At 35.0% G+C, this 17,952-nt stretch overlaps 1 protein-coding gene across 1 annotated transcript; it reads right to left on the bottom strand.

Annotated features, from left to right (window-relative positions):
• Window positions 1–233: 233 nt before the first annotated feature.
• LOC129257245 (uncharacterized) lies at window positions 234–16,798 on the bottom strand. The gene is made up of 7 exons (XM_054895528.2): window positions 16,381–16,798; window positions 12,434–12,669; window positions 11,832–11,978; window positions 10,349–10,481; window positions 6,590–6,761; window positions 5,428–5,584; window positions 234–4,388 (listed from the first exon to the last, which is right to left on the bottom strand). Exons 1-7 carry the CDS (start codon window positions 16,638–16,640, stop codon window positions 3,688–3,690), a joined length of 1,806 nt encoding a protein of 601 aa, XP_054751503.2. The 5' UTR covers window positions 16,641–16,798; the 3' UTR covers window positions 234–3,687.
• Window positions 16,799–17,952: the final 1,154 nt, after the last annotated feature.

Genomic DNA, 17,952 nt, shown 5'->3' with positions numbered 1-17,952 from the left:
GTAATTAAAAAAGAAAAAAAAAAGAAGAAAGCACAGAATAGCAGATGCGCAAAAGTTTCAACAAAATTGGACAACGGCGAGAATATGGGATGGAACATTTGGTACGCTTTTATTTTATATTTTTGTTCTGGCCCTAAAGGAAAGGGGAATAAGGAGAAACCACAAATTTCAGATTATTACCTACATGACAAATGAAAGAGTAATTTATGCTAACAGAAATAAGAAAACAAAGATTCAATATACTTTGCCCATTTAATGACTTTTCTGAAACATATATTTGTAAAACTGGAGAACTATTAACTGATGTATGTTTTGATTCATCCAGGTAGAACGACAAATAACGATTAGAAATAAATCTGATCATCTGGACTTACTGTTTGAAACAGAGAGAACAGTTTCGCGTCCAATCGGGACACTTCTTCAGCTCGCCTGAACTGGCGACATCTCAAAGACAATAACACCTATTGTGTTTCGCCGCCTTGGCGTCAACGACAATGTTCCATCAGTACAGACGAGCTGAAGAAGTGTCCTGGATTGGACATGGAACTGTTCTTTCAAACGGAGTCCAGATGATCAGATTTATTTCTAATCGTTATTTGGAGAACAGTTACGCATACAAAATTAGAATACATGTATAAGAAATTAATTGCAGCCTGCAGTACAAAACAAAGAGTTCAATATCAATGAGAATAAAAAAGCCCCTTTATTTCTACTGTTTCTTCACATTGGATAATTTATTATTGCATTACTTGCTTTTATGACTGCACCTTAGTAATTTGCACTCTGTATTGTAATCCATGTGCTGTTTGCACCAATATTTTTTCCTCCATAGTTAGAACAGTAACAGTCTTGCAGATTAATATGTAGACTCATTTTATCTTTATAAGAAATGCAATTTTATGCATCACTAAAAACATACATAATTATTTTGTACAATGAAGTATGCATTAGGCACCAAGAAATGCATTTCTTAAAATGTCATATTTTCATTAGTTTTCATTTTTTTATGTACATATACTTTTGTTACATATTTTAGTACTATCATACTTAACATATGGTAGCAAGAGAGAAATACATCCTTTACTAAGCCTGTTTGGATACAGAGCCTGTATATGGGTGTATGGAAAATGTGTTATGGCAATATGTATAAAAAAACTCCCAAGAAGTTCTTGCCTTTAAGATGACCTACAGTGTACTTTTATGTTTTATGTAATATGATCTACAGTGAAAAGACATGTTTTTTATGCATTACCTTACCTTACCTATCCTCCACATGCCTAGTGTCACACGGGGCCTCCACCCTGGTCTATTGGCTGCCACAGCTGTGGCTTCTGCCCACAACCTCCATCCTGCCAGGGTCCTTTTTTTTTATGCATATTTTAATTTAATTATGTATGATAAGGTACACGTTTTTCTTTGAGGTACCTGTTTTTAGTCGATCTTGGTATACTGAGAATGATTGAATACAATAAAATTTGTCTTACAAGAATAAAAACAAAAAGATCCAACATTATCTTCCTAAAACTGAGACCAACTATTGGTGAAATTAGGACCTGTTCATTGTCTTTCCCCCTTCCCATTCTTCTTTGTTTTTTTCAATTCAGAAATGGCAGAATGAATTCCTTCTGAAAGACACAGCAAAATGCAGTGAATTTTCATAATTAATGGGCAAGGATGACTTACAATGTGTACTTATCTTTTATAGTGATCAAAAGAAGATAAGCATCATTTGTTCTGTTTGTTCCAGTCATTTTTGAAAATTTAAATTATAGTTTCATCCATGCAATTGTATTTTGTAATGGGGATATAACTGCTCCACAGCAAATAGAAGATTGGGATTAGTTGTATATAAATTAAATATTAAAGGTAAAGGCCTATTTTAGTTCCTAATATACTTGAGAAAGATGGAGAAAGCTCACAAATAAATTGTCATTCCTAGAACAAAATATAAATTCAGGCATATTGTTACCTTGCACCCTCTGTTTGGCCTCTTAAACCACATCTAAAATGTCCATGAATAATGTGGATCTCTTCCTGAGCAAGTGATATAGTGTATGATGAGATGTCTCAAGTACAGTTTCTGTACAGACAGGCAATAATCATGCAATAGAAATTATTCATCTTATGACTGTGTTTACGTCAAATAATGTATTATGTAAGATATTTGAAATAAAAGCTATAATTTCTTGTTTTGATATGTTTCTTTGATTATGTGATACATCAATTTTGTGTAAATGATATTTGTTTAAGAGGCAAGGAATGAGAACTCTCAGTGTAGAGTAATCTGGTCCTATTATACGACTATTACATTTCAGTACATTCACAATACGGTGCGCCATCTATCGGTTACAGCGACAGGCTGAAATTTTCAACGCCTAATGGGGAAAAAGGTTGACATCTGTGTTGTGCGCGCTGGTGCGATAGTGCATGCAATTATATTCAGCACTGGCCAACGGGAAAAAGGTGTTTACTAGGGTCCAAGAGGTGGGAGAGAATTTCGCCTCATATTTCTTTGAGAAATTTAGACCGTTTTTGGTGAATTCTTGCGATATAGTTTTCATTTTTGAAGCGTCACAGGCTAATACTTTACAGTACACTAGCACTGTGTGCTGCCTGCACCTGTGGAGCATTGTGGCCCAGTGGATTGGTCTATGGACTTTGAAACAGAGGGTCGTGGGTTGGAATCCCAGCCATGGCGTAATTTCCTTCGGCAAGAAATTTATCCACATTGTGCTGCACTCGACCCAGGTGAGGTGAATAGGTACCCGGTAGGATTTAATCCTCGAATGCTTTTTTTAGCGCCTATTAATATGGCGGCTCAGCTACAGCCAGAGTAATATGATACCAAGTATCAAAGCGCAGTGAGTATATGCACATAGTAACTGCGCTATATAAATGGACATATTATTATTATAACCTGCACATGATGTCGACCCCAAAGTTAGAAATTCGGCCTGTTCGCTGCAACCGATAGTTCAACATAGTTCAATATATCAACTTTTATTCTAAGTTGTGAGAAATTTTGTAATTGATTGAAATATATATATTTTTTTTTTTTTTCCCCCCTATCAAAATAAATAATCCAAGAGTTAGCTTTCAGAATATACCAAATTTATGGGTTGAAAATAATGAATTTTGGGAGGAACTGGAGTATCAATAAAGATAATCCATTTTCTTTTCCTCTTGTTTTTATTAAGATTTTTTTATTACATCAAGATAGCATTTTTTTTGTGAAAAGCAATCATCAAATTGTAGCTATATGATCATATTTATTAAGTTCGATATGAAGGTGTACACTAACACACTTCTGAGGAGTAGCATTTGAAACTTGAGATTTTCAATTTCTCAATTAAATATTTTGTTCCACTTTTGACTTTCATCATTTGGTAAAGAAACTTATATATTTTAACTTCTTGGATTTTAAGCTTCTAAGACTTCAAACTTTGTGAGGGTTGACAGGTATGATTATAACAGGAGACGTGGAATGTGCTGAATTCATCCCACTGCCAAATATTATCAACAAAGGTGAAAAGGGAAATAATCCACATATTTGAGTCAGAATTTTTCAACTGAAGTTATAATTCTTATAATTATGTGTATCTCTACAATATTATACTTATAACACTTGAAAACTTTTCTTGAAAAACTTCTTGCATATGAAATAAAATATACATTTGTATGCAGATGCTATTGCATATAGTTCCATTTGTAAACAAGCATCCTATCCCGAATCTTATTAGTCAATGTACATGTATTATCCATGGCAACTAAAGAATCTGTTAAGACAAACAGCCAGTGACCTTCAAGGCCTTTGTGTGATAAAGAAAGGATGGGTTCGTGAACAAAAGAAATGTCTTCAGTCCTTACATTATCTTCCCACCATTCCACAACATATTCCTTGTGAGTTGAAGAACTGGATCCTTGGTCATTCTTATATTCAGCCTGTTCAGAATCACTGCTTTCACTATCTTCAGTCTCATAATTGTCCACACCAGTATCAAATTTGGTCCAAAGTGTATCACTCTCATCAATACCAAGTAACTTGGACATATTTCTTTTATAGATGTTGGCTTCATCAGTCACAGGTTCATATGTTGCTTGTCTGCACTTGTGGGCTGTCCACTCACCATCAGGTTCAACATTCTGCATCCTGTCTTCTCTAAGGCTATGTGCTTTCTTTGCAGGATGGGCTGTTCTGTTTTCACTTTCTTCATTATGGTCTCTTCTTTTGTAAAGTAGCAGACTACATTGATTGTTGTTGATCATCATGATGCTGCCATCATACAGAAGAACAAGAGCTTCAGCAGTTTCCTGTGGGTCCACACAGCCAATACAATTCAACTTTCTACATTCTTCATTCAAGTAATAAAGGAAAATATCACTTGGTCCTGCAAGTAAAAGAAAATTGGAGACTACAAGTAGTCCATGTGTATAGCAGAAGCTGAAATCACATTCCGATAGCCTTTACAGAAATCTTTTGTACCTAAGTAAGCAAAGGAACTCAAGCCATATTTACTGAAACACAAATGCAAAATTACATTATGAGGCATGTTATGCAGTATTCATATCTAACAATGCATATCAAGTCCATATTGTGACCAGACTTTTGGCTTATCCATGATTGCAATTTCTATTTTTGACGAAAAAAAAAAATCACATTTGGACTATCTCATGATTACCTCTGGCATATGAAAATTGAAAATTAAATAATTGGAATGTAATTATTTGCTATGTGTCACATTTGTGGCCAGACACACCCAGTCAAGTAATTTCAACTCATATTTCAAGAAATATTGCACTACCTATCCTCAATCGCTCCACAACAATTACAAAAAATATGTACTATTTATATCAAAGAATATTGCAGTGAAAGTAAATGTCATTCATAACATATTTTCCTTCAAAAATGGTTCAGATAGTCTGTACTTAAGAAAGAATATTTTGTCTACTAATAATCTGTAAGAAAAATGAATTTAAGCACATGTGAAACATATTTTATCCTGGCAGCACCAAACATGAATTCAAAGGGTATGTTTTGAGTCCAGGGTGGTATTTCATAAAGCAGATTGTAAATTACACACAACCTCAATGCAAGAATGAGATTCCTTTTGGCGATGCAAAATCAGATCAAAATCATTTAGATTCACAGTTGAAGTTAAAAATCATATTTTTAACTTTCTTATCTTTAACAAGCATGTGAATGAAATATTCAATTTAAAAAAATGTGATGAGGGTTATAGGAAATACGCTATTATATTAACACTTGAAATATCAAATTAAGGATATTAGTTTAACAGCATAAGGGTCACCAGTCTTGCATAAAGGTGTGCATAACTTACAAACTTCCCCAGCTTCCTTTAAAGCTTGCAGCAAAAAAGTAGTAATTAAATCACTCTTTAGACCATAAAGATGAACAAATTTACTTACCAATAGAGAAAGTGAAGGCAATCATACTACCGACCCACGACATGACTCCTATTGCTTTGTCATATCCACGTACTACATCTTTGTTGGTACAGATTTCACAGTATTCTCCTTCATCAATATCCCACATACTAAGTGTTGAATCTTCTACAATGAAGGCCTACAGAAATGTTTTTATAAACACAGGAAAATAAGTTTCCTATCATGTTACTCCAAATAGGTCAACATATTATTTTACATAAATCATAAATTTGCAGCAATTTTACCAAAATACACCATTTATATCTTGTCCTGAAGTATGATCAACAATACTTGAAAGCTAAAGACATAAAGGGGGTCATCTTATCTCAAAATAGCAACACTTAATTGAGGATCTACAAACACAATGTTTGAAAGCACTAAGCTGGGAGAGCAGATGCAATAAAGTCTCAATGTGACATATAGGTGCTATGCCTACTGTATCCTCATTGTGACATCCTGGATATATGCTATCATATCGCTTGCTTGAGATTGTTGCATTGAGAGTGTACAAAAGGAGAAAATGAATAGTTTTACATCAAGTATAGTCCCATTTGTTTCCCTAGAGAAAAGATGAACTATTTTTCCGACCTCCCCCATAACACGTACAGCGCTCAAGACACATATACTGATGCACATGGCAGCTCAAGCCATTGTGTGCATCTCACTGGGTGCGCCTAGCACTAGGGGTGGGGGCTGCCTGCCATGCGATCTGCATATCCGAAAAAAATCGATGAAATTTTTCCTAAGATATCAACTTTTTCTTTATATTTTCTTATTTGAATGTGATGAGGAATGATACAGGTGGAATGGGACATGAACAAACATACAATGACTCACTCTCGCAACAGGCTAAAACTATTCAGACTCATGCATGAACATCAATAGTACCATTCTCGGGAGAAGGGTACAATTGATGTTCAATTGATGTGAATAGTTTGAGCCAGATCCTCAAGCGTCTTAGTATATTTGTATACTGTATGTTTAATAAGCTCTGCTGATTACTTTCTAACCTTAAACATTGCAATTAAGATTAAAACAGCAGCTGAATCAATGATTTTGATTTAAATCCAAGACAAATTAGTTACTAACTGGCCTTTAAGGAATATTTTGAGTGACTAAACAGTGCACATATTTGCAACTATACCTTATTTTCTGTGAGTTGCATAGCATAAACTGTTTCCAATGATCTTAGACGACAGGTCTGGATGTGATGTACTGACAGTTGTTTGGTCTCTTCATCATACCCTACTTTGAAAGCTTTAACTACAGGACCATCAGGTACTTCTTCTTGAATCAGGAAGGTATCATACCATGTACTAATGGGAGAAGAAGATACAAACGAAGACAATTCTAACAAGTCAGATTAATGTCATAAAACATTTCTAAGAACCTGCCCCAATTAGTGGGTTCGATTCCTCCTCTTTTAAAGCTGAAAACTGGTCAAGCCAAACAAAAAGAACAAGTGAAATGCCTCTGGCTGTCTCACCTGCATCACACGATTCAATATAGCAGCAGTGCTGACTTTGAAAACTACTATAAAATAATTATTCACAAAAATCACCATTCATATAATGATACAATACCACGTTCATTGACATTTGACCTTGATCTTGTGACCTAAAACTTGTCAGTGATACTTGAATACCCCTATATCCACATTTTATACACAATATCTATAAACTTTGAAAGTTATGAAAGCAATCTAATAATTACCTCTAAAATGGCCAAAGTTCAATGACCTTAAATGACCTTTGACTTTGGTCATGTGACCTGAAATTCGCATGAGATGTTCAGTGATACTTGATGACTCTTATGTCCGAGTTTTATGAACTAGACCAATATACTTACAGAGTTATGATGGTAATTTATTTGTCTTTATTTTCTGCCTGAAAACACTCTAATGATGTAGGGAGATAAAATTTGAATATATATATATATTTGTTTTCATAGTGAGAAAAACAGTGTAATTTTAAAAGTTTATGGATCTGATTCATGAAACTTGGACATAAGAGTAATCAAGTATCTTTTAACATCCTGTCTGAGTTTCAGGTCACATGACCAAGGTCAAAGGTCATTTAAGGTCAATGAACTTTGGCCATGTTGGGGGTATTTGTTGAATTACCATCAAAATGGCCAAAGTTCAATGACCTTGACTTTGGTCATGTGACCTGAAACTCGCATGAGATGTTCACTTGTTCAGTGATACTTGATGACTCTTATGTCCAAGTTTTATGAACTAGACCAATAAACTTTCAAAGTTATGGTGGTAATTGAACAAATAACCCCAATTTGGCCAAAGTTCATTGACCCTAAATGATCTTTGACCTTAATCATGTGACCTGAAACTTACACAGGATGTTTAGTGATACTTGATTACTATTATGTCCAAGTTTAATGAATCAGATCCATAAACTTTCAAAGTTATGATGGTAATTCAACAGATACCCCCACTTTGGCCAAAGTTCATTGACCCTAAATGACCTTTGACCTTGGTCATGTGACGTGAAACTCAAGCAGGATGTTCAGTAATACTTGATTAACCTTATGTCTAAGTTTCATGAACTAGGTCCATATATTTTCTAAGTTATGACATTTCAAAAACTTAACCTTAGGTTAAGATTTTGATGTTGATTCTCCCAACATGGTCTAAGTTCATTGACCCTAAATGACCATTGACCTTAGTCATGTGACCTGAAACTCAGGCAGAATGTTCAGTAATACTTGATTAACCTTATGGCCAAGTTTCATGAACTAGGTCCATATACTTTCTAAGTTATGCTGTCATTTCAAAAACTTAACCTTTGGTTAAGATTTGGTGTTGACGCCGCCGCCATCGGAAAAGCGGCGCCTATAGTCTCACTCTGCTATGCAGGTGAGACAAAAACAAAGGGTCCTCAGTCAGAATTGTTGGACATTTTGTCCCTGAAACACTGTTTTTCTTCCCTATCTTTTGTTGCTTTGGATAGTCTGGAGGCCTGAGAACAATCACATTTCTAAAAACTAACAAGTGGAACGCCTCTGGCTGTCTCGCCTGCATTACGCAATTTAATATAGCTGCAGTGCTAACTTTGAAAACTACTATAAAATAATCATTCACAAAAACACCATTCATATAATGACATAATACCACGTTCATTGACCATAAATGACATTTGAACGGAGACTTAAGACTGTCAACTACACCCATGTCCACATTTCATTCACTCTATCCATAAACTTTCAAAGTTATGATGGCAATTCAACAATTACCCCAACATGGCCTAAGTTTATTGACCTTAACTGACCTTTGACTTGGTTTTGTGACCTGAAACTCACAGGGGATGTTCAGTGATGCTTGATTACTCTTATATCCCAAGTTTTATGAACTAGATCCATAAACTTTCAGAGTTAGGATGGTAATTCAACAAATACCCCCAACACGGCCAAAGTTCATTGACCTTAAATGACCATTGACCATGGTCATGTGACCTGAAACTCGTACAGGATGTTCAGTGATACTTGATTACTCTTATGTCCAAGTTTTATGAACTAGATCCATAAACTTTCAGAGTTAGGATGGTAATTTAACTAATACCCCCAACACGGCCAAAGTTCATTGACCTTAAATGACCATTGACCATGGTCATGTGACCTGAAACTCGCACAGGATATTCAGTGGTACTTGATTAACCTAATGTCCAAGTTTCATGAACTAGATCCGTAAATTTTCAAAGTTATGATGGTAATTCAACAAATACCCCCAACTTGGCCAAAGTTCATGACCCTAAATGACCTTTGACCTTGGTCATGTGACCTGAAACTCAGGCAGGATGTTCACTAATACTTGATTAACCTTATGTCCAAGTTTCATGGACTAGATCCATAGATTTTCAAAGTTATGATAGTAATTCAACAAATACCCCCAACTTGACCAAAGTTCATTGACCCTAAATGACCTTTGACCTTGGTCACGTGACCTGAAACTCGAGCAGCATGTTCACTAATACTTGATTAACCTTATGCCCAAGTTTCATGAACTAGGTCCATATACTTCCTAAGTTATGATGTCATTTCAAAAACTTAACCTTCGGTTAAGATTTGATGTTGACACCGCCGTCGGAAAAGCGGCGCCTATAGGAGATGAATAAGTATTTCACTCTAGTGGTTGCCATACTCAATGTTTCAATTAGGGGGGCTTGAGAACAATGCTAAGGAGAAATAAAATAGGAATAAGTATTTCACTCTAGTGGTTACCATACTCAATGTTTCAATAAGCCATGCCACAAAGTAAACATTTCATGAAACTCACTTGTTTTGATCAGATATCTATGTTTAAATTAATATCTTGCAATAGCCATTAACTCTTTTTCTTGTGTATAAAATTCAAACCCAAGAAATGCTTTGTATTTCGAACAATAAAATATGGATTTTCATTTCATTTTCAAAGATGGTGAGGACAACTAGATATTGATGGTGAATTACTTTTAAAAATAAACTCAAACAATGATTTAACAAAACAAATTTAGGTGTGTCAAGAACACACAGTATGGAATATGAGCATGAATAAGATCAGCACAAGTATTTCTTTTGCTAGAGTGTTAATTCTGGCTAAATGAGCAACTATTGGAAGCGAGGAAATGGTTAACTGCATTATTTCTCAGTTACTAGTATTTAATGAACATCTCCTTACTGAATATATATCAAAATTCATATCACTTGAGAAAAGGAGTCAATGTCACATGATCTCAATATATGAAAGACCGACAAGTCAAAGCAAACTGTAGTATTGGAACATATTCAATATTTCCACATAATTCATGAGAACTAAGAAAAATCAATCTTGAGAATGATATTTTTTGTTCAGAACTATAGTGTCTATTTATCCATATCCCATTACCGATCAAAGCTACACATAATATCTTACCACATAGGCTGCATGACCATATTGCTGAGTATAACTGTCTCCTTCGTTTCCAATCCAACAAGAATTTCCACATGTTCTCTCATTAAAAGGATGGCCACTGCCTTTTCAACATTTGCTTCAAATCGGGTTTTTCCTGATAACAAGAAAAGAAATGAGTACTAGTTCTCAACTTTGAATTTCTTGAAAAGAAAAGAAACAATATTTGATTCAACGGATATGACATGTGGAGAAAACTTTGTTTCAATATTAGGTTGCATATCCCTACTTTAGAATCTTTGGAAGGGGAGACTGTGACTTTTATTATTGGCATGGCTTTATTGGGCAGAGAGAAGTTTGCTGACTCTGTAATCATAGTTAAATCATACTAAACAAATGGATGTAGTTAGCATTGACTGAGATTTTATGTCAGCATTAAAGGGGAATCCAATCCAAATAAAAAATTGTTTTTATAAAGAAAAGAAAAATCAGACAAGTTGATAGGTGAAAGTTTGAACAATATTGGACAAACAACAAGAAAGTTATGAATTTTTAAAAGTTGTAAATATTGGTAATCACTATACCCATGGAGGCTTCAAATTGGCCGCATATAGGATGTCATAGTGATGTAAGGCAAGGACTACTCTTCCATGTACTCCAATACATATTATGGCTAAAATGTCATTTTCCCCAAAAGTTTTATTTCAAATTATATTTTTCCTCCATGAGGACATAAAACAGTATACTACCTGGGTTATATTTAGATTACTGCCCCAGGGGAATTGGTACTTAGGAGAAAACCGCAAATCCCTGATAATAAAGTACATGGCCTATGGGAAAGTTGTCCTTGCCCCTTGTCATAATTTACTTACCTCGTTGCCAATTTGAAATCTACATAGTATTGGTGATCTCAATTTTAAAACAGCTATATCTTTATCATTGCTTGTCCAATTTCTTTCAAACTTTCACCATTCTGTTTGATTTATTTTTCTCCTTCATAACACAACATTTTATGGCCAAGGCTGGATTCCCCTTTAAGTTCAACATACTTTCTCATATCCGTCCTACAGGACAATTGAGGAACATAATTTTATAAGCTATGCATGGGAAAGCCTGCAAGATCTTTAATAAATTTTAAGAATGGATCGACCAAGTGGAAGAAAACCCTTACTGATACTTTTAATATGAAAACAAAATTCTGTGTCACAAATCCCCTACGGCCCCCCGAGACTTTGAAAAATGAAGCACTTGCCTTTCATATGTGCTCATCACACATGACTTGAAGGGTCAATTACATTATCGATATCGCAGAGAATTTATCATATTCAAATAGAGCTACTGCCAAATCATCTTGCTAAAAATGATTCTGTCTGTTAAGTCAATTTCAACCCATTACAGTATTATATTTGTGGATAAGCCAATTTAATTAGACTGACCGTAAATCACTTTCTGCCAATAATTAAACAGAAATAATGCAAAAGTTGCTCTCACTCTCGCAAAGTATTACCTTCAACATTGAAAGGAAGAGAGATGCCTAAGGCTTGGATGGCTGTAGCAGACGTAGTAAGAGTAGAGTGTTCTCTTATCATACAAGCTTCACTGTGCATGTCATAAGCCAGTATGTGCCCTTGAATATAGCTATACACCACATCATCTGGATACAAGAGGAAACCAATGTTTTGTTACAAGCTTTATATTTCAAGTAGGATATTGGCAGGGGCATTTTTGCAATTTTGAAAATGTTCAATGTGCTGTAATGGTCAACAAGATGATCATAAGTACTCCTACATGCATCATGCCTTAATCAGAAGAGATCTTTTTGATCATTTTCATTTCTTTATTCATTTTTATTATTTATTTTTATTTGTATTCATTTTTTCTTTTGGAGGAAGGGAGTATGGGGCCTGGTGGGAGTTTCATAAAGCTGTTCGTAAGTTAAGAGCGACTTTAAGAACGACTGGTCATCCTTTCTTGTGGTACATGATATGTTCATTTGTGGTTACTTAGCGCGTAAGAAATAAGTCGTTCTTATAGTCGCTATTAACTTACGAACAGCTTTATGAAACTGCCCCCTGTTTTTTGCTGGGCCAGAAATAAGGGTAAACATACCTGTGAAATAAGATGTGGTGCATCCTTGACCATACATGCCAGATGCCTTTGCTATGTCTTGCACAGGTTCAAGCTCTGCGACCAAGACCCTATTTCCTCTGAATAGCCGCCATCTTACATAGACATCTTTCCATTCTACTCCACTTTGGTATCCAGGCCTCAGTGGATGATTACACATTTGCAGCAGAGTGTACTTTGGAATCTCCTCAGTACATTTCCGGAACCAAATATCAGTTCTGCCAAGAGAAGATCAACATGATTTATTTGATTCTGAGCTTGATCCAACCACATTGCCGTAAACAGTTATGGAAATCCCCCCCCCCCCCTGAAAAAAAGGATGGGCTACCTTTCGATGATGTCACACATACTATTTCTTTTGTATTTCATCATCTGAAATACAGCATATTTCATTTTTTTCCTGATTATTGTGTAAATGAAAAATAAGATTGGTTTGATTCCTTATTATATGTGATTGCCAATGTTGCAACTTTAATTCAATCTATGCTTCCTTATTGTCAAATTTGTAAAAAGAATTAAAATCTACAAAATAAATATTGGAAGTGCTGCAACCTTGACTTATTTATTCATTTGCATCCAGGGTTGTTGATTTTTTTTATTTTTAAAAAAAATTTAAAAAAATCTGATTTTTTTTATTTAAATCTGATTTTTTTTATTTAAATCGGATTTTTATGATTTAAATCAGATTTAAAAAAATGTTTTTCCAACTAAAAATAATGGTCACACTTAACAAGTTTTAAACTATATTTAAACTGTTTTACACCAATAATAGTGGTCAAGTAGTCTTTTGAACATTGTGTATTGTACTATTTGACACAATAATCCACTTATATACAGGTAATTTGTTTAATTTTTTTTAAATTTATTTGCATTATAGAGATGGACATTTTATGGAAGCCCAAGTAATGTTATGTATTATGTATACATTTAAACTCTTGAAATTTTTATATCAGTCAGTTCAAAACATCCGAAGTGTTACTCCAATGCATGAAGTACTCAAAGAACTTGAGAATTTCCAACAAAATTGACATTATTAAAGGCCTGTTAGGGTTCCTATACTGCCCTTGGGAATTCTAGCTGGGAATATTTCCTAGAATTATCACATGGGGGATTTTAGCTAGGAATATTTCCTAGAACTATCACATGGGGGACTTCCCAACTAACAGCTGGTAATAGCTAATAAACAAAGGGTTTTGCAGCTTTTGTGATGCATGAATAAGCATCATGTCTGGAAGAAAATCAGACCCCATTTGGTACTTTTTTGAGAAACTGCCATCAAAATCTGCAACTGGATGCAGAGCAAAGTGCAAACTATGTGGTTTTGAGTTGATGGGGATTGTGAAGCGGATGAAAACACACCATGAAAAGTGCAACAATGATCGACCGGATGTTGCCCAAGATGACCATCAGCATCTTCAGCATACACAAGGTAAATTCTTTCTCTTGGTTTGTTAGCTCATCTGAGTTGAAGGCTGGAGTAAACTTTTTACATTTTCTTTCCTTATCCAAGTTGTGGACTTTGAGCACCTTTGTAGATTTTATATATTATTTTATTGAAGATTTAACAGTTTGGTGTACATACAGAGAGTTATTTATCATTACTTCGTTAGAAACTTGTTGTTTTCATCAGTTTTGCTTGTTTTACAAACGGAAAATAAAACAGTGGTGTTAAATCAGACTCCATGAGGGTGTATCATTCTTTTAAAGTATCTCTAAAGCATGTGGAACAGAAATGAAAATGATTACATTGAAAGTATCTGTTAAAAAGAAGAGAAAATAGAGAAAAATATTTTTTTTCATAAAAGTTGATTTAAATCAGTGATTTTTTTGAAAAAATCAAGTGATTTAAATCGCGATTTAAATCATGATTTAAATCGACATGATTTAAATCAAACAACCCTGTTTGCATCTCATGTAAAAATATTAAAAACTTTATTAAACTACCCCAACTTTTTCTTTCACATCACATTTAGATGACAATTCCAGCATTATGTTTGATTTGTTTTTCTCTATTGTTGAAATGGACAGTTGTATTAAAATAAGAATAATTAAACCTAAAATACCATCAATCTGAATGTTACTTTCCTATTCATTCATATTTCTGTTCATGGTAATTCCCGTAGGAACTCGGCAGGACAGCGTTTTGCTGGTAAACGCCAAGCTTGTATATAACCAATTACCTTCTCCTTCAAAAAAATGTAATTTCATCTTAATTCATTTTATTTAATGTTATTTCATTTCATCTTATCCTATTTTGTTTTATTTAATTTTATTTTATTCCATTTCATTTTATTCAATTTTGGTACTTTACTTTAATTTCTTCACTTCATTATATTACTTAATTAATTAGATAGTCCTTTATCATCATTACAGGGTATTTTTTTTTGCTTTTGGGGGTGGTGATAGCTGCTGCGCAATACCCCCCCCCCCCCCACCAGCACCAACCACCATCCGGTAACCCCTGTGTGCGCTTAATTTCTCTTGACCTACAAGATATATGCTTGATTTTTTGCACAACCAGAACACAAAGAAACAACCATTCATCAAATGCCTCAGCTTAAAACTCTTTAATTAGACTGTCTTTTTTCTAATGAATTAAAAGATTTGTGGGCCACTTTTCTTTACTATCCACCAATTATGGACTTCATATACCGGTAAATATAAAAAAAAAAAGAGATTATAATGACAAAGATTACATTAAAGGCCCGGAGGGGCCACTTACATTGACGAGTGGATACCATGCGCGACCAAAAAAACACGTAAAAAGGATGTCTTTTTCACGATAGGGCACGTTACGTACGTAACGTGATAAGGGTGTCAAAAACACAAAAATAATGAAAAAAGGGTATCTATTTCGCTAGGAAAATTACTTGTTTAGGGTCGAATTCGCGGGGATGATAAAACAAAATTAAAATGTTTTATAAAGGATGTCCTTTTTGCCCCAACACTTCGTGTTTAGAGTCCGATTTGCGCGAGGTGTAGAAGGTGGGGTCGTACTAAACCAAATAAGGTAAAGCCGACGACCGAAGGACCCGTAACAATAAAACATTCCTGTACTTGTTTAGGGGTTCATTTCAAGGAACATTTGCCAAGAGTATCGTTTTGTTACCAATACTTGTTAAGGGTAGGGTTTCACACGCCAATACTTGTTAAGGGGCGCATTTTCAGAATATGGAAATTACGTGTTTAGGGTGCTTTTCGAGACCCCATGGTCGCGCATGGTATCCACTCGTGAATGGAAGTGGCCCCCCCGGGATTAAAGGAGAAGTTCACCCTGATTATACAACATAGAAGAAAAAAAGTAATAAAATATTGGTGATTGTTTGAGTAAAATCCACCAGAGGTTATCAAAGTTATTTGAATTTTTATTTTCTTTTGATTTGTGACATCAGATGGGGGAAGCTTAAATTTAAAAAATAAATGAGACTATTTTATTGTACCTTGATCAGATTGTCAAAGATAATAATTTCACATCCCCTCCTAAAAGGAAAATAATATTAATACTAATAGTCATCAATCATATGATCATGAACCATTAAAAATTGAAATTTATTCAGTTTATATTATAGAACACATGGGGCAGCTGCTCATATATGATGACACAAATAAATTCTAATAATTTTTCAAAATATTTATTGGATTTTCCTCAAACCTGGCTTCAACAGTATATTTTGCTTTTTTTTTCTTTCTGGTATTTATTAAAACAAACTTTTTGTCAGGGTGAACTTCCCTTTTGATAAAGACCTTTTTGGGTGTTGTATGTTGGATATCACTCAACACTGGGTGGTTGTAGTCGAGTGCTAACAGATGCCTCGACCACCACCACAGCCACCATGCACCCACTAGCCCCAACCACCTCCAGCATCAACCACCCATACAAAGACTATTAAAGCAGTGGCCATGTAGTATGTCCCTTTCCCTACACGTACTTGCTTGTTAACATTGTTAGTATTTGATTCCATTTTTTACAAACTGCATGGGCTCTCCCTATGGTTGTTGCAGAGAAATGATAAAATATAATCTCTAGGAGCTCATCAGGAAAAAGTGGCGTTGTCTCTGTAATTGAAACTGTAAGATCGCTTTGTGACATCCGTTTATCATTCTGTCTCCATTCGTGACTTGGTCCCTGGGAAGAGTTCCATTTTGGCTTTGCATCAGCCATCCAAACTGAAGAGATATACCGGTTCATACAACTGATGGAATTATAATTTTCAGGATGATTAGAAGATGCTCAGCTCATCTCGATCTTATGTCACACTCCCTCGGTCAAAATCGCAACATCAAAAGGGGGAGAGTTGGCATGTTGTGGATTGGAGCGTGGAGCTGCAGAGATCTCTGACATAGTCTAAATCTAGACCTTTTAATCTATAATTTTGATTTAGTTGGGTGAAAATCAAATTAAAATGTTATATAATTTATTAAAAGTATCGAGAAAATGTATGCATTATTACTTTTCTTTATTAATATATTTAGAATCGAGTCTTAGTGGACGCAATGCAATTATTTTTCAAGACAAAACTGTTAATAAAAGAGCTAGAGGTGATCAAGACTACGAAATGGTGAAGATTTGAGATTGAGCAAGAGACTTTCGTTTCGGCCTTTACTGCATCATGTTTGCATTAATGCGAAATGGAGAGAAATCATAGCCCTGTCAACGGTTAGATCTAAATTTATCCTGAATTCTGAGGGAGTGAGGAGTATTAGGAGCTTGGATCAGAGCCTAACTGAGCTGAGGTGAGTCAGAATTGTACTTATGTCTTTGTAGGCCAAATACACGATGTACCGTATTGCACTTGCAGAGAGGCAGATGCAGAGCTGAGCAATCCACACGGCGGGTCAGGCCGGAGCGCAGCCTGCTGCGGGTCCGCTCTGGCTAGCTGGTATGGTAAAATTGGTAGTGGATCGTACTACCGAACACTTTTCATGAATTCAATCATATCAAACACTTTATTCTCATAAAATTCACCAAACTTTCACCATAAATACAAAATTACCTACAAAATATAAATATGTAAAAATTTTGCAGAAATCGTTTTTCCTTTTTACGATATTATTAGCTTCCAATCGGACCCCTCTTCACATGTGAAATATTTTGGTCACTTGAAAAAGGTATCGTATTACTAGCCTGGAGGCGTCTGGGGAGTAAAAGTCATATACTAGGGCACATGAGAGTAATTCGACCGCGCGCAAAGCATGTCGGACAGGCGTAAGTAAAGATCACATGACTTTATTGATTAAAATAATTCATTAAAAATGGACAAAATGTTTGTATATCAAAATATAAATGATAGAAACAATGTCATGTTCATACTCTTTCATAATTAAGGCCTTTGGGGAGGCTAGACTGCATTTTTGTATTTCATTTTAATTATTATTAGGGAGGACAACGAGCATCCTGGAACCCGCGACACTGCCTGCGAGGAAGCCGCAGCTCACAAATGGTCCCAATGTCAAAGTATCTTTGCCAATGTTGATGCAAAATGAAAACACGATAAATACAA

The sequence above is a fragment of the Lytechinus pictus genome, chromosome 3 (assembly GCF_037042905.1).
Source record: "Lytechinus pictus isolate F3 Inbred chromosome 3, Lp3.0, whole genome shotgun sequence".
Classification (NCBI taxonomy): domain Eukaryota; kingdom Metazoa; phylum Echinodermata; class Echinoidea; order Temnopleuroida; family Toxopneustidae; genus Lytechinus; species Lytechinus pictus.
This window is presented reverse-complemented; position numbering and strand designations above follow the sequence as displayed.